General features: G+C 44.3%; 1 protein-coding gene across 8 annotated transcripts in view; it reads right to left on the bottom strand.

Moving 5' to 3' along the window:
• Window positions 1-26959, bottom strand: part of LOC132493385 (forkhead-associated domain-containing protein 1-like) — a 202853-nt gene that overhangs the window by 102174 nt on the left and 73720 nt on the right. For 6 of the 8 annotated variants that reach the window (XM_060103858.1, XM_060103856.1, XM_060103847.1 and 3 more), the window contains exons 1-2: window positions 16617-16791; window positions 15523-15587 (exon numbers count right to left, since the gene is read on the bottom strand). In XM_060103858.1, coding sequence (XP_059959841.1) covers window positions 15523-15587; window positions 16617-16776 — 225 coding nt within the window. In that variant the 5' untranslated portion in view covers window positions 16777-16791. Of the gene's footprint in view, window positions 1-15522; window positions 15588-16616; window positions 16792-17141; window positions 17290-26959 lie in introns of those variants that run through there. The other 2 variants (XM_060103849.1, XM_060103857.1) reach the window with 2 other exon arrangements.

Below are 26959 nucleotides of genomic sequence, written 5' to 3' on the forward strand. Positions count from 1 at the left end.
TTCTTAGAACAGCTCTGTTGATTGACATTCAGAAAAACAGATGACTACAGTATTTCTGCTTATTGATTTACTTTATATTCCAGTATAAGCCACTACCAATCAAGCAGTCATCATCTGCTTAATCCAAAGTTTTACTTTACAATTGTTTTTTATGTTGCTTTTTAAGTTGATATGACATCTGGATTCTAAAACATGACATTCTGTTCTCTTTTGGATATAGGAAAAAATATTTTGATGTTTGAGACTGTATGATTAATTTTCCAAATGGTGGAAAGAGTACTGGATTGAGAACAGAGATTTTAATACTTCTTAATATTTAATATGCAATCATCTATCTTTGGTAAATTCCTTAGCTAAGCAGGCTCATATTTTTCTCATTTGTAAAATGAAGGGACTCAAATATCTCATGAACCTGTTCTCAACCCCTTTAAGAGTACATGACTCTTAGTCAGATGTTCATTGGATCACTCAGCAAATTCTTTCTAAGAATAAGACAGTATAATTTTAGATGACACCTTTCTTTTAATAACATCAATTAATTTTTTCTCAAAAATTTCCAGGGCCTCCCTGGTGGCGCAGTGGTTGAGAGTCCGCCTGCCGATGCAGGGGACACGGGTTCGTGCCCCAATCCCGGAGGATCCCACATGCCGCGGAGCGGCTGGGCCCGCGAGCCATGGCCGCGGGGCCTGTGTGTCCGGAGCCTGTGCTCCGCAACGGGAGAGGCCACAGCAGTGAGAGGCCCGCGTACAGCAAAAAAAAAAAAAAAAAAAAAAAAATTTCCAGTTAAGCAGTAGAGATAAATATCTTTTAGATATGGGGATATCAATAAAGACTGAAGTTTTACTAAGCTTACAGAGTTGAAAGTAAAAGGATAAGTATTGTTAATATCAATATTATCATTTAGAAAATGCTTTTTACATCTTTTAGGTTTAGTTCAGAAACAAATAATGTTTTAAGTCATCTCCAAATGCTCAAAGGGCAAATAATTTATTCTATATATGACAATTATAATAACACAACACTTTGATTCCTTAAGTATGATTTGTAATTCAAACTTACCCCTCATTTATTATAAAAAAAAGTTTATTCCTTTGATCTAAATTTACTAAAATAGATATAAATTGTCTGTGTTACATAATATTTTCAAATGTAACTTCCTTGTCTTACAATACCCTCACTTGAGACAGGCAATATAATAGATGTATTATTTAAATGCCTGCTCTTTCTACAATCTAATGGTTTTCAACATGACTTAGTCAATCAGTAAATACTTACATCAAAAGTTACTGAGACCAGGGACTTCTCTGGTGGTCCAGTGGGTAAGACCCTGTGCTCCCAATGCAGGGGGCCTGGGTTTGATCCCTGGTCAGGGAACTAGATCCCGCATGCATGCTTCAACTAAGAGCCCACATTCTGCAACTAAGATTCCACATGCCACAACTAAGAAGTCTGCATGCCACAACTAAGACCCAGTGCAGCCAAAAAAATAAATATTCAAAAAAAAGAAAAAAAGTTACTGAGACCAGGGGTTTTTAAATTGTAGTTCTTGGAGTTTGGGGATTTTGTCAAGGACATTTATGAGTTTATGAAAGAGCGGAGGGTACAAATAATCAAAGCCACACTTATTTTGTATTTCATAAAGTTATTGGGATTACATGTAAAATTTTGTTTGAAAGATGGGATATGTTCTATTAAACATCTGGATGTCACTGACTGTACAGACGCTTTTCAAATGTAGAGGTTAATAATAATAATAATAATAATGCATATTGAGCATTCATTAAATACCAGGCACTGTTTGAGTGCTTAAGACGCACTAACTTATTTCATCCTAACATCAATCCAGTGATCATTATCTCAATTTTAAAGACGTAGAAATCAAGGCACAGAAAAATTAAATACCTGTCCCAGTTAGTAAATGAAAGAACAATAATCAAACTCAGGCTGTTTAACTCCAGTACCTTCACTCTTACCCACAACATTAATTCATTTTCTTAGGACCTCCTTAGAATAGAAAAATGGACAATCTTAAAAGTCAGAAAAAAAGAGACAAAATAGACTCAATGAAGTTTCTGATCAGAAAAGCAGCAATACAAAAGTGGTATTAAAAATATTCATCTGGGGGCTTCCCTGGTGGCGCAGTGGTTGAGAGTCCGCCTGCCGATGCAGGGGACACGGGTTCGTGCCCCGGTCCGGGAGAATCCCACATGCCGCGGAGCGGCTGGGCTCGTGAGCCGTGGCCGCTGAGCCTGCGCGTCCGGAGCCTGTGCTCCGCAATGGGAGAGGCCACAACAGTGAGAGGCCCACGTACAGCAAAAAATAAATAAATAAATAAATAAATATTCATCTGGTAATTAATGTAAAATAAATAATAGGAGAACCTAACTTTGGGTATTTGGGCTCATTCATTTATTAATGAATATTAATTGAGCTAGTTATCATCCTTTGTGATTAGGCTACATTAATGAACAAAGCATAAAGAAAATTCTGCCCCCTTGGACTTTCTAATGGATCCAGAGACTAGTTACCTTGGCCCAAAGACCTGGCCTAGGAGGATAGCAAGGAGCCTACAGAGTGTTAGTTGAAAAAACAGTCAAAATGTTTTTCTATCTAAAGGCTATGGCAGAGATAGAAGAATGAGAAAATCAGAAAGAGGGACTAGGTTTGGAGAGAAAAATGATTTTGAATAGCTATCTTTCAAGGAATAGCAAGACATCCATTTATGAATATTTAGAAGGCAATTAGCAATACAAAGTTGGGGCTTTAGTGAGAGTACATTACATGGATACCATAGCCATTTCCCACTGAGGTAATAGCCAATCCAATGGCAGGTTTTAGCTGGAAACATAAAATTGAATCAATAGTCTGATAGAGGAGAACCAGCACACAAAATACAGAGGTATGGTGAATTCCCAAAATAGTGGAATGGGAAAAATCAAAAAGAAGCACTCAAAGTAACAAACTGATTTGCTAAATATGTGAAAAGAGTAACAGGTAGTACATAGTCAACACAATTACAGCAAAAAGATAAGAGTCATCTGTGAGGAGCAAAAAATCAAAAGCAATTGAGATTTTAAGGTAAATGAGACAGAAGGAAAACCTCTGAATTTGGAAATTATAAAGCCATTACTGATGTGGAAAATGAAATCTTGGTGCAATGTGGAATGAAAGCAGGGTGAAAAGAGAACATAAAGAGTTCGTATATGTCATTTGTTTTGCACATATAGTACAAGGAAGGGGAGGACTAGACCATTAGGAAGAAGGGCATGCTTCATTTTGGTGGTAACTGCATCAAAAACACTACAGGATTTTGAAACCACAAATTAGCTGATGATTAGAGAAAACTTTACTTAGCTTTGGAAAAGCTGTGCTTCAAATAGCTTACGGATAGCCCAACTAATTCCTTAGTCTTTCCACTACTATATGCTACTTCCAGTAGAGTAATACAAACCTGTCATTTGTTTTTAATAATGCTTGCTCATTTCCCCAGCAGTTTTCTCTTAATCTACTATCTTTGACTTCCTTGCCTTAGCTTACAGTAACACTTTAATACAGGGACTATAACAATAATGCTGGACTCATTTATAATTCTATCTCTTCAAACACACTTTCTCACATGAAATGTTGTTAGGATTAATTAAAAAGAAAGTAAAGTGACAAATAAGAAAACCCTCTTTCAAAAAGATTTTTTAAAAAACCTTTGCTCTGAAAGGCAGATATGAATCACTGACAGCACACATTTGGATATTAGCTAGGTGTAATAAAGTTCTCACACTCTTTCACTCAAGCTTTGTTTCAGTCCAACTGTGCCCTCTACAGTATTATCAAGTGAATGAAGGTGACTTTAGCTTGAAAGGAATCTGATAAGTCTCTGATACTCAGTCCACACTTTTCAGACAGGAAAGCAATATTTGATTCTTTATAAAAATTTCCGACCTATTTAATTTGGGGGAACTCTCTAAGATAAAAGGTAATTAAATTTAACAAGTGGATACATTTGCTTGGCTGTGTGATGACCACTGCAAAAGAAAATAAAGTTTTATACAGTCTAATTGTGTCCTTCGATACTGAAAACCATTATTAGTGACAATGTGGAATTTTACCTGAGCCCTCGAATCCTGGAAAACAGCAAAAGTTAAGATATCCCTCTGCCCTTTGTGTTGTGGAAAACAGCTTATTCCTAAGAACCACCACAGATGCCTCCTCTTGTTTACCTGTGGCAATGCCAGACAAAGATATTCCAAATTGCCATTTTTTTGGTCTCATAAATTATCATCTGAAGTGTTTATTCCTACTAATCAATTGGAACAAACTGCTTATTAATCAAACTGTAAAGTTTCACTCCTTCCTCCAGGCTCCAGAACTCTGACACACTGTCAGACTGAGTCAACAGATAATCTCTCCTAAGAACATCTGACCTCAGGGTAAAATATTCTCTGATCTACCATCCACTCAAGCTACTCTTTTATCCCATTTTCCCACACCCTACACTTAATACCCTTGTTACTTACTCTCAAGAGAAGAAAAACCCCTTTTGATTAACCACTGAGAGGCTTGCAGATCTTAGGGTCACAGCATTCTCCCTAATGCAATAGTTCTCCTCCCCCAATTGCAATAGGCCCCTCCTCGCACTTACCCTTTTAAGTAAAGTTTCTCCTTACTATGCTGCTATTGTTTGGGTTTTTTTAGTTGACATTGGCAACTGATAGAAGAAGTAAATATTGCTGCATCTGGGTATATGTGATAATGGGGGATTGAAAACTCTAAAATTTTTATTTGATATTTATTGGAGTATAGTTCTTTTACAATGTTGTGTTAGTTTCTTGCTGTATAGCAAAGTGAATCAGTCATACATATACATATATCTGCTCTTTTTTAGATTTCCTTCCCATTTAGGTCACCACAGAGCACTGAGTTCCCTGTGATATACAGTAGGTTCTCATTAGTTACCTATTTTATACATAGTAGTTATATATGTCAGTCCCAATCTCCCAATTCATCCCACCCACCCCTTCCCCCCTTGGTAACAGTAAGGTTGTTCTCTACATCTGTGACTCTATTTCTGCTTTGCAAATAAGTTCATCTCTACCATTTTTCTAGATTCCACACATAAATGGTACTATACAATATTTGCTTTTCTCTGCCTGACTTACTTCACTCTGTATGACAATCTCTAGCTCCAACCACATCTCTGCAAATGGCACTATTTCATTCCTTTTTATGGCTGAGTAATATTCCATTGTATATATGTACCACATCTTCTTTATCCATTCTTCTGTTGATGGACATTTAGGTTCCTTCCACGTGCTGGCTATTATAAATAGTGCTGCAGTGAACACTGGGGTGCATTCATCCTTTCAAATTATGGTTTTCTCTGGATATATGCCTAGGAGTGGGATTGCTAGGTCATATGGCAGCTCTATCTTTAGTTTTTTAAGGAACCTCCATACTGTTCTCCATAGTGGCTGTACCAATTTACAGTTCCACCAACAGTGTAGGAGGGTTCCCTTTTCTCCACACCCTCTCCAGCATTTATTGTCTGTAGATTTTTTGATGATGGCCATTCTGACTGGTATGAGGTGATACTTCACTGTCATTTTGATTTGCATTTCTCTAATGATTAGTGATGTTGAGCATCTTTTCATGTGTTTGTTGGCCACCTGTATGTCTTCTTTGGAGAAATGTCTATTTAGGTCTTCCACCCATTTTTTTTTTTTTTCAAAATTCTGTCTCAATTATCCTTTATTTGTAGTTTACCTTGAATTACTCTGGTAACCTACTGAGGTTTTTTTTTTTTTTCTCCAATTCGCGCTGTCGCGGCGCATGTACTTGTCACCAGCTCTTTTTTTTTTTTTTTTAATTTATGGCTGTGTTGGGTCTTCGTTTCTGTGAGAGGGCTTTCTCTAGTTGTGGCAAGTGGGGGCCACCCCTCATCGCGGTGCGCGGGCCTCTCACTATCGCGGCCTCTCTTGTTGCGGAGCACAGGCTCCAGACGCGCAGGCTCAGTAATTGTGGCTCATGGGGCCAGCTGCTCCGTGGCATGTGGGATCTTCCCAGACCAGGGCTCGAACCCGTGTGTCCGGCATTGGCAGGCAGACACTCAACCACTGCGCCACTAGGGAAGCCCCCCACCCATTTTTTGATTGGGTTGTTTGTCTTTTTGATATTGAGCTGAATGAGCTGTTTGTATATTTTAGAGATTAATCCCTTGTCAGTTGCTTTGTTTGCAAATATTTTCTCCCATTCTGAGGGTTGTCTTTTCATTTTGTTTATGGTTTCCTTTGCTGTGCAAAAGCTTCTAAGTTTCATTAGGTCCCATTTATTTATTTTTGTTTTTATTTTCATTACTCTAGGCGGTGGGTCGAAAAAGATCTTGCTGTGGAAAACTGTAAATATTAAATGATTTGGTTCATTCCGTGAATTATGAGTGTTAATGAATACAATAAACAGTCCACAAAGAGAGAGTCCTTTAAGCATCTGCTGTGTGCTAGGGTTTCCTCTACTAGGCCACAATTAGAAAAATCTGTTTGCTCAAAAAGCACATAGGTCAGTACAGAAGACTAACATAAAACCATCATGAGATGCATTGATAGAAATGTACACAAAGTGCTATGTTTACATTTGATAAAGTCATTTACTATGAGTGCCTAGGGTCTATGGCAGGAAAATGATGTGACCAGAAAAGTTTTAGAGTAAAGGTGATAGCTGAGAAGACCATCAAAAAATAAACACGACTCTGTCAGATGAACAAACTGTGAAGAATCTGTATTTGGCATTGGGAACAAAGTGATCACAAAAAGCCCAAGTAATACCATGGTTCCTCTGGAGAGCAAAAGTAGTTGGAACTGACTCAACTGTAGCTCACATATGTAAGACAACTGAAGGGGAGCTGGAAAGATGAGCAGATACAAAGCAGCACAGCCTTTTACAACTATGAAAGTTGGGGACTGCACAACTCCAGTGGGTACCATTCATAATAATGTCAATGTGAATGACACAAGCTGGAGTTGTGTACAGCCCTGAGCAAGATCTCTGAGCAGGTACCAAATTAGTAGAGTATTTTTATGCCAAGTGTATAAGTTAGGATGCTTTTGGTAGCAAAAAAATGGAAACCCAATCTGTCTGTCTTCAACTTTAAGAGGATTTTGGAAAGAACATCAGGGCTCATGTAACAGAGGAGGACCCTATGGGGCCTTCCTAGGATAGACCCCTCCCCCCTATCCTCTACTTTAGCTCCTCTCTGAAGTACATAGATAACAGTATTTGATGTACATTTCCTGCTTTACAGATGCTAAAACTCCCACCAAATGGAAGGTTAACTACTTAATGACCATGAGCACACAGCCCCCAGGCCTACTGGAGCTGAAGAATTGATGACGTTAACCCCTGTGACACTGTCCTGGAACCTCACCATCAACCAAACAGAGAACTGTGCACAAGCTGATCACATACCCTGGGACTCCCCTCCCTCACCTTGCCTTTAAAAACACTTTGCTGAAACCCATCAGGAAAATGAGGCTTTTTGAGTACTAGCTGTCCCGGACTCTTTGTATGGTGCCTTACAATAAAACACGGCACTTTCTTTCACCACAACCCAGTGTCAGTAGATTGGGTTTATTGCACGTGGATAAGTGGACCCAAGTCTGCTTCCGTGACACTCACAATACTGCTATGGGGCTTTTGCACAGCAATGGAAACCATAAACAAGACGAAAAGACAACCCTCAGAATGGGAGAAAAAATGTGCAAATGAAGGAACTGACAAAGGATTAATCTCTAAAATTTGCAAGCAGCTCACACAGCTCAATATCAAAAAAACAAACAAACCAATCCAAAAATGGGCGTAAGGCCTAAATAGACATTTCTCCAAAGAAGACATACAGATTGCCAACAAACACATGAAACGATGCTCAGCATCACTAATCATTAGAGAAATGCAAATCAAAGCTACAATGAGGTATCACCTCACACCGGTCGGAATGGCCATCATCAAAAAATCTACAGACAATAAATGCTGGAGAGGGTGTGGAGAAAAGGGAACCCTCCTTCACTGTTGGTGGGACTGAAAATTGGTACAGCCACTATGGAGAACAGTATGGAGGTTCCTTAAAAAACTAAAAAAGAGAACACCATACGACCCAGCAATCTCACTACTGGGCATATACACTGAGAAAGCCATAATTCAAAAAGAGTCTTGGACCACAATGTTCATTGCAGCTGTATTTACAATAGCCAGGACATGGAAGCAACCTAAATGTCCATCAACAGATGAATGGATAAAGAAGATGTGGCACATATATACAATGGAATATTACTCAGCCATAGAAAGAAACGAAATTGAGTTATTTGTAGTGAGGTGGATGGACCTAGAGTCTGTCATACAGAGTGAAGTAAGTCAGAAAAAGAAAAACAAATACTGTATGCTAACACATATACATGGAATCTAAAAAAAAAAATGGTTCTGATCAACCTAGGAGCAGAACAGGAATAAACACACAGACGTAGAGAATGGACTTGAGGACACAAGGAAGGGGGAAGGTTAGGCTGGGACGATGTGAGAGAGTAGCATGGACATATATACACGACCAAATACAGAATAATAGAGAGCTAGTGGGAAGCGGCCGCATAGCACAGGGAGATAAGCTCAGTGCTTTGTGACCACCTGGAGGGGTGGGATAGGGAGGGTGGGAGGGAGGGAGATGCAAGAGGGAAGAGATATGGGGATATATGTATACATATAGCTGATTCACTCTGTTATACAGCAGAAACTAACACACCATTGTAAAGCAATTATACTCCAAAAAAGATATTTAAAAAAAAGAAAAAGAAAATAATGGAGGGTTTGTAAAGAAAAGGGAAAAGCCAAAAAGTGCTGGATATAATTGAGGATTTCTGCATTAGGAATTCTGCAGCACTGTGAACTACAAGAAAATTGAGTAGGGGGATAAAGATTTAGGAATGTTCAACTTTTTATGAATTTAATTCCTTTTTTCACCTTTTTTTATGAGTAATGGTTAAAATTTGAATTCCTTTATAAATTACTTTTGGGTGATTAACTGTGTTTTTTAAAATGCATCTCTGTACAAAGACTCTCTCAAATTTATTATGGTGGCCTAAATAAATTAATACATCTTGAAGGTCTTAGTGGTAAATCACCATGTTTAATTCCAAGAGAATTTAAAAGGTAAAGAAAAATTAGTTTCAAAAATATTTTCAACAAGTTGACATTTATGAAAATTTTTGAAAGATGAGCAGCTATGGGCATACCACCTTATTTTAGCTGATGAACTAATGAATATAGACTTCACACATTTTCAAAGTATTGAACTGCCTTTTCTTCTGTAACAATCCACAACATATACCAGGTTAAAAAAAACCAATAATCTTAAATCATGATTTCTTCCCTAAAATCCCCTTTCTACTCATTTATAAATCCTCCTTAATATTAATTTTTTCCTATCATATTTCTCAGCCTTGATTATTTCATGTATTTGATGTACAAATGTATTGAACACTTACAATATGTACAAGATAATTTTTTTTTCTCCGGTACGCGGGCCTCTCACTGTCGTGGCCTCTCCCATTGCGGAGCTCAGGCTCCGGACGCGCAGGCTCAACGGCCATGGCTCACGGGCCCAGCCGCTCCGCAGCATGTGGGATCTTCCCAGACCAGGGCACGAACCCGTGTCCCCTGCATCGGCAGGCGGACTCTCAATCACTGCGCCACCAGGGAAGCCCCAAGATACTTTTTTTTTAAAGCTACATGTTAGTTGACTCTTTTGTGCTTGGCACTGGAAGATACACTGTTGGAAGATTCAGCCCCTGCACTCAATTTTCTCACAGGTTCAAGAAGATTCAGACAAGTAAATCCACAATTCAACACTCTACTATAAAAGGTATGAGAAAGGGTTGCCCAGGGGGTTTTGATTGTAAAGAGCAGGAGAAACTATCTTTTCCTGGGTATGGGAGGATTCCTAGAGATGTTACCTGAGAAAAGGAAGATGAGAAGAAATTGCTAGGTGAATAAGGGATATTTTTTAGCTTTTATTTCTATTCAATTCTCACAAAAAAAGAAAAAGTCAAAAAAATAAATGAAGGTATGTGACTCTCAGAGCTCCTTAGGCTCTTTGGTATCTATATTTGTAGCTAGAGATACATGTGCCACAATTATGTTCTAAGTTAAGGGAGTCTGCGTGTGTCATGCATCAGGCATGTAGCACAAGCTCATGTTAATAAAAATAGCCATTCAGGCATAATCAAGGTAGAAGAGCAACAACTCACTACATATTTACCGATACCTTTCCTCTAGTCTCCTCCCCTGTGTTCCTTTCACCCACCCAAATGTTTTGGTGTGTAAACTTTCCTCTCAAGACAATGGAGTCCACAGCATGGCCATCACAAGTTTGAGTGTTGAACAATAGGTGAGATCCCTAGTGAATAATTACACCCAGTTGGAGAAGACTAAACAGGGCTTGGAGCCAGGTGAGAGAAATAGCGTTTGGCTTCTCTGCTCTGAAATAGTATCTGAAAGACTCAATCCATAAAGTTTCCATATGGTTGAAAGCAAGTTGAAGAGTGTGAACACTGGGTCTTAAGTGTGTGTGTGTGTGTGTGTGTGTGTGTGTGTGTGTGTGTGTGTGTTTTGATTCATCAAATGTTAGGGAGAAACATTTTATGACAGAAAGAGCACTGGCCCCAGAGGCATGGGTTTAAAGTTCTGTATCTGTCACTCTCTTGACAGGAGGCTTTTTTAAAAGCTCGTTTAATGACTCAGTTAATGCTTTTTTACATATGAAAAAGAATGAGCCTTTTTCAAACTTAAAAGTTGGATGATTTCATGGTCACTTTTAGTCGCAGCTTTTTAAGATTCCCCATCTAAATAAACTCTTAGGCTCCATGACGTGTGCCCAACCTAGACATGCCGAAGGGGCTTTGAAATCCTGGCCTGCTTTCAGCCAACTTTATGCATTTATATCAGCTGATTTGTTACTTGATAAAAATGTTCAGGATAATGCAGTCACTTTTTCCAATGTTGTAGAAAAGACCACTTCAGAAACAGATTACAACAGCCATGATAATGGACCGGAGTCCTGAGGCATTGAGCTGAGAATTCCATCTCCCCCTGCATGAGAGAGGCAGGTTGTTACCCTCTACAGAATCTAAGTTGGGGATTTGCTCCCTAACCCCCTAACTCTGGCTAACAGCTTCCCATCAGCCTACCATCTGTGAATGAATCTGGACCTGCAGATTTATAGTCTCAGTTGGTACCGTGTCTTAGGATGTGGAGGACAGCTCGCTTATTATTCCCTAATGCTGCTTCTTCTCAATCTTAAGAGCTAACTCAAGATTTAGTGAATAAAATATACACACGTTACATGAGCTACTCAGATTCCCTCCCATATCGTGTCTTCCAGACTGAGGAGTTCTTCCAACTGCCTATTCTCAAACCCCCAACCTCACCCACACCTTCAGCTGAGGAGCTGCTTCCTCAGCTGCAATGGAAGGGGGAGGCTTCTGGAAGCCTTCCAGTGCCAAACGATGCAGGGGACACGGGTTTGTGCCCCGGACCGGGAGGATCCCACATGCCGCGGATCGGCTGGGCCCTTGAGCCATGGCTGCTGAGCCTGCACGTCCGGAGCCTGAGCTCCGAAGCAGGAGAGGAGACAACAGTGAGAGGCGCGCGCACAGCAAAAAAAAAAAAAAAAAAAAAAAAAACACAGGAAAGGATTGGGGCAGTAAGACGGGCAGTGGACATGAACAGGCCCTTCATATAAAAACAGAAAGACACCAGTCTGAAAAGACCACAGAATGAAGGACTCCAACTACGTGACATTCTCGAAAGGGCAAAAATACACAGACAGTAACAAGACCAGCAGCTGTCGGGGTCTTGGGGGCACTGGGCGGGTGAACAGGTGGCCCCCAGGGATGTTTCAGGCAGTGAAATGGTTCTGGGTGGCACTGCAGTGGTGGCTGCAGGTCATCACACCTGTCCAAACCTGAACAGTAGGACACAGAGAGTGAGCCTTGATATAAACTACAGACTCCAGGGGAGAATTAGGTGTCAATGCCGATCCGTCACTGAGATGACGCGCCACACAGGCCAGAGATGTTACCAAGGGGGGGAACCCAGAGGGACGGGTATAGGAAAGCGCTGTCTGCTCGATTCTGATTCTCCTATAACCCTAAAACTGCTCTAAAGACTGTCTACCAATTAAAAAGAAGAAACAGCTTCTAAGCACGTGAAAATACTCTCAACCTCATTCACGATTCAGAAAAACCCCAAGGGAACGTCCATACTGCTTACCGGGGCCTAGGATGAGCGGGAACACGCCGCGGCCTCGCCCCTTCCTGTCGGACATCGCGCTGGAGCCCAGAGTCCCCCTGACTTGACCCACCGCACCCCACCCCGCGTTTCATGCCGTCCACAGTCTCTACACATGACATCTTTTGATCAGATGACTCACTGTCCCAATTACAAGGTTTCAGTTTCTCCACAGGAAGAAACCAAAACCAGCACAGAGGGGAGGCTCTTCAGTCAACCTCAGGGTCTGCCTGCCTTCACGTCCCGCTCTTCCTGACGGGAGGCCCACATCCTAAGGAAGGAGGTCCTTACCAGCACCTCAGGAGCCTCATCCAGTCCACCTCACGCTGCTCTGAGAGCCTCGCCAACCTCTGCAGCTACCCAAGTCCTGGTCACTTCAGGGCCGTCCCCCTTCCCCGAGTCACTGAGCCACGTGCTCTGACAATGCATTTCAAACCAGGCTCTCGGACTTCCCTGGTGGCACACTGGTTAAGAATCCGCCTGCCAATGGTGGGCACACGGGTTCTAACACTGGTCCGGGAAGATGCCATATGCTGCAGAGCAACTAAGCCCGTGCACCACAACTACTGAGCCTGCGCTCTAGAGCCTGCGTGCCACAACTACTGAGCCCACGACCCGCAACTACTGAGGCCCGCATGCCTAGAAGCTGTGCTCCACAATAAGAGAAGCCACCGCAATGAGAAGCCCACACACTGCCACGAAGAGTAGCCCCCGCTCGCCGCAACTAGAGAACAAAGTCCGCGCGCAGCAACAGAGACCCAACGCAGCTGAAACTGAATAAGTTAAATAGTAAACAAATAAAAAATTAACATGAATGAATAAATAAATAAATAAAAGCAGGCTCTGCTTTGTCAGCACTCTGGAGTTCCCTACGTATCGACGGGCAGGATTCCCGTCCTCTCCCCTAATTAGGTCTGTGAAGTGCCTTTCCCGAGGAGCACAGAAGCTCCTGGAAGCAGAGAATTGCTTCTTAATCTCACATGCAGAAACTGAAGACATTTGATGCTTATGTCAAAGATAAAAGACAGAACACTAGATGGTGTGAAGGGTCCTCGAGGCCAGGAGCCAGGCAAGCAGGACACTTCCTCTGGGGACCCTTCCATCAGCAGAGAAGAAAATGTCCGTGGCCAGAACTGGCACTCAATTCGCTTTGAGCTGAGAAGCACCCATGTAATTACATAGGCTCCCCAAAGAGTAATTACTCCCACATTTAAGAAAGGAGATGCTTTTCAGGCAGGGAAGGCAAGTACAGTCTTCCCAGCTGGCTGCACTGTGTGTGCTGATGGTCACGATGGGGCTGGGCCCCAGAGCTCTGCTCTCCCCTCAAACCCCCAACCTCACCCTCACCCTCAGCTGAGGAGCTGCTTCCCTGAGAACAGAGAAGCCATCGGAGGGCTTCCCCACCTGCAACCCTGCTCAGCCATCCCCTCCCCACTCCAGGACCACGGGCAGCAGCTCTCCCCTCCCCCACACGCATCTACTGGATCATTCCCACTGTTATTTCTCCCATCACAACAAAACACAACACAACACAACACAACATCCTCCCCAGACCTCAGCTCCTACCCCAGCTACTGTCCAGTTTCTATTTTCCCCGTCACAGCAAAATGTCTTGAAAAAGTTGGGACCACAACAAACCCAGTTCTCCCACTCCTCTCTCCTAAGCCTCTCCGATCAGGATTTTACCCCACAGATCCATCCAAACGCATCATCAGCGAGGTACGACCTCCCCCCAGTGCTGGGCTCGATGGTTAATGGCTCCGCAGAACGGCAACCTCGTTTGTCCAGTCACCCAGGGAACCTCTAAAGTGCTTCCCACATGCAGACAAAACGCTGTGATTAATATTTTAGGAGAAATACTCAGCGTGGAGAATACACTTGAGCTGCTGGAGGAAAGAGGTAGCGGCACAGAAGAAAAGTTTCTGTAACTACAGGAATGAACAGATGAGCTGTTTTAATGGTAGCAAGTATGGGATGAAGGAGAACGAATAAAAACCATTCAGAATACGACATTAACAAGCCTCACACTACAACGTGGTAACAGAGGATGGAGAAGGACTTTAGAATGAACTCATTTTTCTGGGTAGGTGACAGGCTGGATGATGCAACGATGAGCCACCAGGGACAACAGGACAAGGCAAGGGGCAGGGGAGCTGTAAATAATCATTTCTGGATCTACTGGATCTAGTAATCCGAGGTGCCCTTTGGACAAACTCCATAGAGATGCTGGCAAGTGGCTGGACAGAGGCATCTATCTGGTCCAGGTGGGAGAACTGACAGAGTTGGAGGTGAAAAGCACCAGAGGGTGAGATCAGACGGGTTGAAGGGTCATGAACCAAGCAAGGGTGAAAAGACAACACACAAAGAGGGCGGAAGAAAGAATCAGTCAGGAAGACAGCAAGGAGAGATCTGTCACAGAAACCAACAGAGCAGACTCTGCAGATGGCAAGGCGACAGTGGTCTGAGGTGACGACTGGCAAATCTCCACTGCTTTGTATGCTGGATGCCAGGTCACCTCAACCGGATCAGGTTCCGTGGAGGGGCAGAACCAAGACCGCAGGCTGCACGATACAATTCAGCTGGGAAACAAGAATCTTTGCCAGAGACCTCACTGCATGGTGTGTAGCGCGACCCTCTGAGATTGTAAGAGACAAAGAGCACAATTTACTGGAAGGGTGACAAGGCTGTTCTTCCAGATGATCCTCATTGCATCCCTCGAGTGAGCACTGAAAACAATGTACCTATGTGACAACGGTGTTCTACTGAACAGACAAGTTATATGCACCGAGTGCTCCCTGGACAGCACGCTCTCGGCTTACAGGAAGCACAAGGAAGGCACCAATGTCAACACGTTAGGGGCTGTCGCTCAGGAAGGCTCGCGGCCTACAGCGGGATCCTCAAGGAAACCTTTTAACGCTCGAGAACAAAAGTGCTTCGGCAGGACCATGTAAGTCAAGCAAGGGATGGTGTTTTGCCACAAATGTCAAGAACACGAGGCTTGTGCTGTGGCTCTAAGAGGATCCTGGGATCTACACGTAGAACTTGCCAGAAACACTTGGTGCTGACCTGCTCCTCTACGCTTTGTCTAACCACATCTTTTACCTACTCCTACTTTCCCATTTTAACTTTTGAACTATTCGCCTCCCAAGGTGTTATCACAAAAGAACAGCAGCAGGTAAATACGTAAACAGCAAAACTCACCAGAGGCTGATTCATTTTCCGCTGCTCTTGGAACAACGTGCAGGACTGTGACAGCGGAGGCGGGCCTGGAGAAGGAAAACGCAGGCAGTGAAGCTACGACGGAAGTGGCTCGGGGTGCACGAGCACCCGCCCCGCGCTCCACAAGAGACCCCTGTGGGAGACCCGTCCTTTCACCTTCAGAAGGGCCTGTGAGAATAAGGAGGGAGCAACCACCCTCAGGTCTGTAACTCCCACGTGACTCTGGTACCTGAGGGGATACTTTATTTTTCCGTAGCGAGTGTACATTGAATCCTATTAAAATAAACCTCCGTCATTAAATATGAAATTTAAAAACGCTTATAGTTTATCTCTTCCAAGTCTGTTAACAACTTAGATCAGAACATCCACAGGACACCCAGAATAAAGGGACACACACAGGTGCGTTTCAGTCTTGCCATGATTTGTACAAACTTTACAAACTTAAGTGCGACGCTCAAAAACATCTTTTATTAAAACTGACTTTAAGTGGACAGAACACCTGCCCTAGGAGTTTGGAGTCCTGTGAGCGACCCCACGTGCACACCCGGTGAGGATGCAGGACAAGTCATCTCCCTTCTCAGGCCCCATCGCTTCCTTCCTCACCCGAGGCAGCAGGACAGAAGCCCTGCAGACTCATCCTGCACCGATTACACTGGGCGACTCCACAGGGCACAACCCAGGGGGGTGGCGGACGCTTACATTAGACAACCAAGGTGCTGACGCGCCTCGAGACACACGTGCGAGATGCCGAGACGGCGACAGGAGGGGGAGGAGGAGGAGGAGGTGGAGGATCGGGGTTGGACGGAGGGGAAGACGCGGCACGTCCCGGCCAGCCTGTGGACCCTGCTCCCCCAGGACACCCAGAGCTCACAAGTCCCAGGGGAGCCCCATCCGGAGCAGCCAGCCCTGTCCTCCAGCCCGGCCCCTCCACCTCCGGGAAGCGGTCAAACCCTCCAGGTGGCTCTACCGCGGGGCCCAGGGCGGGCTACCCCAAGCCCTGCTCTTCAAGGGCCGCAGGCTCCACAACCAACTACAGGCCTGCAGACGCAACACCTACCCCGTCGGGACTCGCTCACCCGGCCCCGCGGGCTCCCGAGGCTCCGGTCCGGGGGCTGCTCCTCGGGCGCGCTCCTCTCTCGGGGTCCCTCCGCTCCGCCTCCCGAGACCACTGGGCCAGAGGAGCCGGCTCTGGGACCACGTCCCTCCCGGGACCTCGCTTGGCCCCGCGCTGCACATGGTCGGGCACTGCACCGCCGCCGGCCGCCCGGCCGCTCCGGCCCAAACGCGGGCTCCACGGCTCGAGCTCGGAGGTCACAGTTCCAGCCTCCGCCCGGCCCACGCGAACCCTCGCCCGCACAGCCCGCTCCCGCGGGCTGCCGGCCGGCCCGGACAGCGCACCGCCCCGCAGGCCCCGAAATGCTCGCCCGCAAGAGGCCAAGACGGGGCAACGACGGCCAGCGACGACCTGGGCACGCACAGCAAGCGAGGGCGGGGCGGCGACGGTGCGCGTGCGCCAACACGCACAAATCATGAGGCGCACCTGCGCAGGCGGACGCCCGAAGTCCGCCTGCCAAAGCCCGCCAGCAGCGCGGGACAAGTACCCGGACTCCAGAAGCCTCCCAGAAGTCTCTGTGCCGTCAAGATAGTGAGCGTATGAAATGTCTCCATCTCATCTGGCGCTCAAGTGCTGCTGTGCTGCGAGGGTGTGCCGCCTGGACCAGGGACTCCATTGCCCATTTGTCTTCACTCCTGTTAGGGATCAAGGAAAGGTGTGGCCTCAAGTGGGGGCTGTGTGATGGTCTCCAGGGTCCCTGGTCCTTTCCCGGCCCTGGGACATTTCGGGTTCCATCTGAGATTCCCCCACCACCAGGAGAGGGGAAGGAGGGTATCATGTTCGCTTAACTGAAACGCTACAACTTTCATTCAAATCCTAGAATACAATAAATGCCCAGCCATGACACAAACTAATATTGCCCACGGAAGGAAAAGAAAATAGAAACTGTAGCTGTTTAGATTACACAACCAACGCATTAAAAACTGTATGAAAATCAGAACGTACACACAAACCGGAAACAGAAAACAGATACCTGGGATCTTACCTCTTAAAGAGGATACTGTTTATGTTAGGTAAAAATATCATTTTTCAAAAATGGAATCAGAAGGGTAATGATTTATCACTATTTATCACTGAGGGTGAAATAATATAACTGTGTTCTTGGACAACGGTTCCTTAAAAGCTGCTAGGGGAAAAGGTAAAAATAAAATCTCCAGGGACTTCCCTGGTGGTCCAGTGGTGAAGACTCCTAGTTTCCACTGCAGGGGGCACGTGTTTGATTCCTGGTTGGGGAACTAAGATCCCGCATGCTGTGCAGCACAGTCTCATTAATTAATTAATTAACGAACACACAAAATAAAAATAAAAATAAAATCTCTCGCCAACCGAGAAAATCCTCTCCACAAATGTAGAGATAAAGAAAACGGTTTTACTGTTGAATAACCATTAAACCAGACTGTGCTGTGCACCCACAGGTGAACCACTAATGTTTGTGCAAATGAAATCAACCTCACCTTTTTTTTTATAGCTCAGCAGATAAAATCTGTTGCATACAGGTTCTCAAGATAAACGGGAACTTGCCTCATGGGAATAGACTTGACACCACCATGAAAATGGCATACATTCTTTCAGAGTACATCCTAAATTCACCTGGTCATCTCGGTGGTTGTCCATGCTAGTTAATACCCTTTATCCAAAGGAGAAAGACAACTTCTCCTATCTCTAGGACAAGCACGTACTTATAGCTCAGAGGAAAGTGCCTAACACCTAGCCTAAACTCCCCTGGTGACAGAGAGATAAAGAAGATAGCTCTCAGGTCCTTAACATAAACATTCCTGGGTTGTAATGCTGGCAAGAGACTGATTTAGCTTTTAAAAAGATTTAGATACTTACGAAAGGGACAGAGGAAGTATTTCTATTACAAGCGTCTTGAGGAAATCCTCTAAAAACGGAAATAAGAAGTGATGATTCATGCAAATGAATAAGCACCTAACCCATTCCTGATTTCCCCAGCTGAACTGCCACATTAAATGAATCCTGCACAAAATGTGTGCTTCCCCAAAACTGCTCTTGGAAGTGGCTGCTTAGAGCCACGAATGGTCTTTTCCAGTTCTTGCTGCTGCTGACTGTGGCCTCTGCCTGAATCTCACCGATGAAATGCTGCTTGTGTGGGAATGACAGCGACCACACCTCCTCTGAGCCTGAGCCTGGCAAACCTCCAGGGCGCATTTCTCGCATTTTCCAAGTTCACCACGTAAGGACATCAGCTACACGGAGTACCTTGCTGGGAAGCGCCTTGGAAGGGCAGTGTGCCCATGAGCACACCACCAGCCCTCCAGTTCTCACCTCACCCACGTGCACTGACCGTGTCTCAGCAGAAGACTGGGGTGGCCTGTGAACCCCAGCTGCTGTGCCCACCTCAACACCTCACTCTATCCCTCCAGCCCAGAGACATGCTGGGCTCCCCAGCCCCCTGCCCTGGACACTCTCTGGAAGTCTTTCTATTACAAGTTGTCTTGAGGAAATGCTCTAAAAAAGGGAATAATAAGTACAGAGTCATCCCAATGAACAGGATGTCCAGCAGTGAGCTGATGTCTCTCACGACTCACCCCTCTCTCCAAAAGGCGAAAAACTGTCATTTCATACATTTCCCCCTTTTTAAAGTTGTTGAAGCTAGGAGGGTAAACCTGGACCCTGCGATTTCACCTTGACCAGAAGCAGCAATGGCCACCTTTTAGTTTGCTTTCATTAAGATCTCTTCATATATATGGAGATTTACAATATAAAGCTTTCTCTTTTTGTATCTGCATTTCTATTAAATACAGATATTTTCCCTACTTTGTCACTTATCTATTTTTATTGAAGTATACTTCGTTTACAATATTTCAGGTGTACAGCAAAGTGACTCAGTTACATGTATTTACGTAAGAATATATGTATTCTTTTTCAGGTTCTTTTTTCCATTATGGGTTATTACAAGATATTGAACATAGTTCCCTGGGCTATACAGTAGGTCCTTACTGTTTATCTATTTTACATATAAAAGTGTGTATCTGTCAATCCCTGTTCTTTATCTTTTTAACTTAATTTTTTACTCTCACATTCTGTTATACAGACACTTAAAAAGATATTTTGTGTTCAAATCTTTCACTTTCACTTCATACTTTTCATCAGCTTGGACACTGTACTTGAAGAAGCCTTTCCCATCCTGCATTTCCTAAGTAGTTGCCTGTGTTTTCTCCTGTTTATTTTGGGTCTCTTAACATACCAATTTTATCAAGATAACTGGCACCCATCTTCAGGATTTGTAAAATCATTTTCCTCTTAAAGTCTCTCAACCATTTTTTTCAACACTAACACATCTACCACAACCAGGAAACGCAATGTTTAAGAAGAAAACTCAAGTTTGTAATCTAACAGAAAAGGACAGGCTCTTCTTTGAAGCTCAGCGAAACGTCTTAATTTAAAGGCAGGGGAGGGACTTCCCTGGTGTTCCAGTGGTAAAGAATCCGCCTTCTAATACCGGGTACGTGGGTTCAAAGCCTGGGAACACTGGTCCGGGAGCTAAGATCCCACACGCCACGGGGCAGTTAAGCCCGCGTGCTGCAATTAGACACGATGCAGCCTAAGAGAGATAAATAATTTTTTACAAATAAAAATAAAAAAAATAAAGGCAGGGGAAGCAGGAAAGTGACCGTCTCATGTGAATTCCTTCTTATTCAAAATACAGGTCGTAGCAGTTTACTTGGGCTGCGTCACAAAATACGACACACTGGCGGGCTTAAGCAACACAAATGCACTGTCCGACATTTACACAGGCTGCAAGTCTGAGATCAAGGTGTCAGCAGGGTTGGTCCCCTCTGAGGGCTGTACGGGAGGATGTGCTCCAGGCTTCCTGGTGGAGAGGGCGGTTTCCTCACAAGCACATGCACTATGTATGTACCACGTAGGTGCCTGGGCTGAACTCCGATCCCAGGGCTGCTCATCCGCAGCAGCACCAGGCCGCTGGAGGGCTTGTCACGGACCCGTTGGCAGGAGGACTGCAGGCTGACACAGACGTCCGCTCAGCTGTGGAACCATGGCCCGGCCACAGCCCTGCCAGAGGCTGCCTGGTTGAAATCCAGGTCACGGTTCACCTCCCTCCTGCTTATTGCATTCAGCGACGCCTTGAAGACCCCCTACTGCACCAGCCTGGGTGGCACATCCCACCCAGTCATTTCCAAATCAGAAGCATGTCAATTGAGAAGGTTAAAATTAGGCCCTGGCTCAGTGCTGTGCAATTAGAATCTGTGAGGCTGGGTCCAGGCATCTGTGTTGGAATATTTTCTCCACGTGACTCTCATGCCCAAAGGATTGTATTGACAAAGCACTTCTGCTTCACCCTACTGATATTTCTGCACTAGAGCTACAGCCGTTGTTATATTAAACTGCATGCACAGGAGGAAAAGAGAGGAGGAGAGGTGATAGTTTTGCTTATCTCCAAACACGCTGTTACTGAACCAAACTTGGGTCCACTCGCCCGCATGCACTAAAGCCAATCTACTGACACGGGTCACGGTGAAGGAAAGTGCCACGTTTATGGCAGGGCAACAAGCAAGGGGTCCAGGTCTCTAGGGCTCAAAAGGCCCCCACTCCCCAGTGGCTTTCAGGGAAAGGTGTTTACAGATGGGGTGAGGCTGTCGGTGGGAATGTACACTGGTGCTGCCGCTATGCACAACAGTGTGGAGGTTCCTCAAAACGCTAAAGCTAGAGCTACCGTAGGACCCAGCAATCCCACTCCTGGGCATATACCCAGAGAAAACCATAATTCAAGAAGACACGTGCACCCCAATATGTATAGCAGTACGATTTACAATAGCCAAGACATGGAAGCAACTTAAATGTCCATCGACAGAGGGATGGATAGGGAAGATGTGGTACATACGTGTGATGGAATACTACTCAGCCATAAAAAAGAATGAGATTATGCCATGTGCAGCAACATGGATGGACCTAGAGATTATCATACTAAGTGAAGGATGTCAGACAAAGACAAATACCATATGCTATCACTCCTATGTGGAATCTAAAACAGTGATACGAATGAACTTCTTAACAAAACAGAAACAGACTCACAGACATAGAAAAAAAACTGAGGTTTACCAAAGGGAAAAGGTGGGGGAGAGGGATAGATCAGGAGGTTGGGGCTAACATATGCACACAACTATATATAAAACAGGAAATCAACAAGGACCTCCTGTAGAGCACAGGGATCTCTACTCAATATTCTGTATTAACCTAGGGAGTTCCCTGGTGGCCCAGAGGTTAGGATTCTGGTCTTTCACAGCCGTGGCCCGGGTTCAATCCCTGGTCAGGGAACTGAGATCCTACAAGCCACACAGCACCACGAAAAAAAAGCAAAATTCGGTAATAATCTAAATGGGAAAACAATCTGAAAAAGAATAGATATCTGTGTCCATATAACTGAATCACTTTGCTGTACACCGGAAACTAACACAACACTATAAATCAACTATACACCCAATATAAAATTTAAAAAATGTTTAAAGTGAATTACAAACGAGTGGGGTGAGGGAGAGGAGGTTGAGGGGTGTGTGGTCAGCTTGTGGACATTCTTCCGATTGGTTGGTGGTGAGGTAATCTGAGGTCAACATCATCAACCGGCTGGTTCCAGCTGGTCTGGGGTCTACGTGCTTGTGGGAAGCATGCAGTTACCTTCCTCCCCCCTGCTGGGGGCTTCAGTCTCTGCAAAACAGCTCCAAGGACGTGGCTCAGAACAGTATCTACAGCCCTTGAGGAGGAACTAAAGGTCCTTGACTTTGTTTAACGGCTACACTAGTATTATTTGGTCTTTTGGGACTCTTTTCCTTTCTTTTGGCACTTTCTCCCTTCTCTGATTAAATTGTTTGTTTCCAACTCACGGAAGGCTAGGAGGCTAAAATTTTCTAAAGACAAGAAGCAGGCAGAAGACATGGGGAGAATCCGTCCCAGGAAGGCCCCACAAGGTCCTGCTCACTTACAACATCACATTCAATCTGGGCTGTTTACGCCATTTTTGGACAACATACCAACACATCTTAAGATGGGTCCCACCCGACTGTAGCACATTTGGACAAGGTGCAGTGGGGTGGGATTATGCAAATCCAGATCTGAAGACTAGATAAAGCAATCAGGGTATTTCACAGTATACAAGAGAAATTTTCATGGGGACAGAATACCAACCTTCTAATATTTGAAAGCCTGTTAGCCAAGAGGGAGAGTGAACTTCTGTTTTGTTATACAAGGACCCAAGCAGCTGTGATAGTTGAAAGCATGATGAACGCAAATCTGAATTCATTTGCCTCCTAACAATGCAACGTCTACAGCAGAGGGACACAGGTCCTCAAGCAGCAGTGCTTTTCCCAGCAGTGCAGACCCTGAGGAGAGCCAGGCTGTGGCAGCTCTGGAGGACCTCAGACACTCTTTGCACGGCCTCTGAGACCTAGAACATCTCAGAAAGTCCACGAGTGCAAACCAAAGAGACACTCAGTCCCTGCACCTTGGATGAACTGATTTGACTCTACGTATGCATTGCTTGGCCTAATTAGAAATATGGAAGTGATCAGAAGACAGAATAAACCTCTGGGCACATCCTGAACAACAGAGATACTTCTCATCAAAGTCCAAACAATAATTCAAAAGCAAGATTCAGAGCCAAAATGTGGAAACAAACCAAGTGTTCACTGACAGATGAATGGATCAAGAAAATGTAGTGTGTATATTCACACAACAGATATTATTCACCCACAAACAGGAAGGAAAGTTTCTAATTGATACAAAGACCATTTATGTATTTTTCAAAGATTGACATTTCTTTGGATGAACAGTGAAAATTTAACAATTCCACTTTTAAGAGGAAAGGTTAGTGTTTCTTTGTAGAAACAATTAAGTCTCAGCAGTAGAGGCATAAGCACACACGTGGCACACAGAGTAAACAGAATAGCGCCCCGCTACCTCCCCGCAATCTGATCCCCCGATGAGCCCTGCTGATTCTCCCTCCAAACATAGAGAACCTGTTTACTTCTCTCCATCTTCTCAGACATCGTCTTCCTGGACTACCACGCCCAATTCCTAACCTTATCTGGGTCTCCCGACTTCCACTCTTACTGAATCCCCACCCCATCCATTTATGCAGCAGCCAAAATCAATTGTTCCCCTTTCAGTGCAAACTGGATCAGGACACCTCTCATTCACTGCTTTCCCACTGCACTTGGCAAACATCTGAACTTCTTCAGACGCACGGTTTTATTTCCTTCTCACTCACTGTGTACTGTCCACACTGGCTTTGGGGTCTAGGAAGGAAATTTTGACACAAGCTACCACACAGATGACAGGCGAAGACATTAAGCTAAGTGGATAAGTCAGATACAAATGGACAAATGTTACATGATTCCACTTCTGTGAGGTCCCCAGACGGGTCAAATTCATAGAGACAGAAAGTGGAGTGGTGGGTGTCAGGGGCTGGGAGGGGGATGGGGAGTCAGTGTTTAATGGGGACAGAGTTTCACTTTGACAGGATGAAAACATTCTGGAGATGGATGGTCGGGATGGTTGCACAACAATGAGAATTCTTTTTTTTTTTCCTTAAGATTTTTGTTTTACTTATTTTCGGCTGCGTTGGGTCTTCGTTGCTGGGCGCAGGCTTTCTCTAGTCACGGCGAGCGGGGGCTACTCTTCGGTGCGGTGTGCAGGCTTCTCATTGAGGTGGCTTCTCTTTGAGGCAGAGCATGGGCCCTAGGCGCATGGGCTCAGTAGTTGTGGCTCGCGGGCTGAGGAGTTATGGCTTGCAGGCTCAGTAGTTGTGGCGCATGGGCGTTAGGTGCTCCACGGTATGTGGGATCTTCCCGGACCAGGGCTCGAACCTGTGTCCCCTGCATCAGCAGGCGGATTCTTGACCACTGTGCCACCAGGGAAACCCAAGAAAAAAAGCAAGACTCAGACCCCAAGGGGAGGAGTGGAAGTACGAGTTGGGAGGTTCAGAAGAAGCTTCCAGTGACACTGCATGACCCTGAGTTGGCTATTTTCTTCTCTGCATCTCGGCTACCATATACTTCCTACCCTCATAGAAAAATAACCTGTCTGGAATTGGAAATTTTTCCATTTAGTCTTTTTGCGCATGTGACATTTTTATTCAGAAAAATAATCTGTGTTGAACTGGAGTTTTTTCCATTTAGTTTTTTGTACATGTGACATTTTTATTCAGGTAGTGAAATCTCTGGGTCAACAGTGATACCACATTCTCAAGATTTTGATAAGTAGACTAGAACTTCTTAACTGGAATCAAGGGGCAGGCTTTGGACAATCCATGGACTTTGTGACATCCAAACGTGCCCTTTGTGTGTGTGTGTGTGTGTTTGTAGACACCCTTTGAAGGGTGCGTGAGCACCTGTAGTTTTCTATGAGTTTAGCTTCTCCAAATGGCTCCTGGACTCAAAGGTGCCTGAGGGGAGCGGACGTGTACTCCCCCAGTACAGAATTCTGAACGCAGTGTCAGTAAACATTCAGCCGAAGAGCTTTGCCAAATGGCGTGTTTTAACGTAACTTTTTAATCCAGTGAGTCGATGTACCTGGTATCTTTTTTTACATACTTATCTCACTCTTTATTTATTTTTGGGGGGGGCGGTACGCGGGCCTCTCACGGTTGTGGCCTCTCCCGTTGCGGAGCACAGGCTCCGGACGCGCAGGCTCAGCGGCCATGGCTCATGGGCCCAGCCACTCCGCGGCATGTGGGATCTTCCCGAACCGGGGTACCAACCCGTGTCCCCTGCATCGGCAGGTGGACTCTCAACCACTGCACCACCACGGAAGCCATTATCTCACTCTTATAAGGCTGAAACGTTGCTGCTTCCCCTAAGTTTCCTTGTCCCTCTCCCCACTCTCCCACCAGGCCGTGGAAGAGGAATGGGAGGGAGAGGGAGAGTCCAGCAGGGAGAGGACAATGCACCTGCTGGGAAGCGGTAAAGAGGGGTCCAGGGTGGGAGGGAGGGAGACACAAGAGGGAGGGGATATGGGAACAGGTGTATATGTATAACTGATTCGCTTTGTTATAAAGCAGAAACTAATACACCATTGTGAATCAAATGTACTCCAATAAACTTGTAAAAAAAATTAGAACTACCATATGACACAGCATTTTCATTCCTGGATATATATCAAAAAAATAAAACCAAAAAACATTAATTTGAAAAGATATATGCACCCTAATGTTCATGGCAGCATTATTTACAATTGACAACATATGGAAGCAAGCTAAGTGTTTATTAAGAGATGAATGGGTAAGAAAGATGTGATATATATATATACAATGGAATACTACTTAGCTAAAAAAAAAATTTTTTTTGAATTGAAATTGTATCAAGTATCTTTTCCGACCACAATGCTATGAGACTAGACATCAATTACAGGAAAAGAGCTGTAAAAAAATACAAACACATGGAGGCTAAACAATACACTACTCAATAACGAAGTGATCACTGAAGAAATCAAAGAGGAAATTAAAAAATACCTAGAAACAAATGACAATGGAGACACCACAACCCAAAACCTAGGAGAGGCAGCAAAAGCAGTTCTAAGAGGGAAGTTTATAGCAATACAATCCCACCTTAAGAAACAGGAAACATGTCGAATAACAACCTAAACTTGCACCTAAAGCAATTAGAGAAAGAAGAAGAACAACAAAAAAAAACCCCAAAGTTAGCAGAAGGAAAGAAATCATAAAAATCAGATCAGAAAGAAATGAAAAAGAAATGAAGGAAACGATAGCAAAGATCAATAAAACTAAAAGCTGGTTCTTTGAGAAGATAAACAAAATTGATAAACCATTAGCCAGACTCATCAAGAAAAAAAGGGAGAAGGCTCAAATCAATAGAATTAGAAATGAAAAAGGAGAAGTAACAACTGACACTGCAGAAATACAAAAGATCAGGAGAGATTACTACAAGCAACTCTATGCCAACAAAATGGACAACCTGGAAGAAATGGACAAATTCTTAGAAATGCACAACCTGCCAAGACTGAATCAGGAAGAATTAGAAAATATGAACAGACCAATCACAAGCACTGAAATTGAAACTGTGATAAAAAATCTTCCAACAAACAAAAGCCCAGGACCAGATGGCTTCACAGGCGAATTCTATCAAACATTTAGAGAAGAGCTAACACCTATCCTCCTGAAACTCTTCCAAAATATAGCAGAGGGAGGAACACTCCCAAACTCATTCTACGAGGCCACCATCACCTTGATACCAAAACCAGACAAGGATGTCACAAAGAAAGAAAAGTACAGGCCAATATCACTGATGCACATAGATGCAAAAATCCTCAACA

The sequence above is a fragment of the Mesoplodon densirostris genome, chromosome 7 (assembly GCF_025265405.1).
Source record: "Mesoplodon densirostris isolate mMesDen1 chromosome 7, mMesDen1 primary haplotype, whole genome shotgun sequence".
NCBI classification, from domain to species: domain Eukaryota; kingdom Metazoa; phylum Chordata; class Mammalia; order Artiodactyla; family Ziphiidae; genus Mesoplodon; species Mesoplodon densirostris.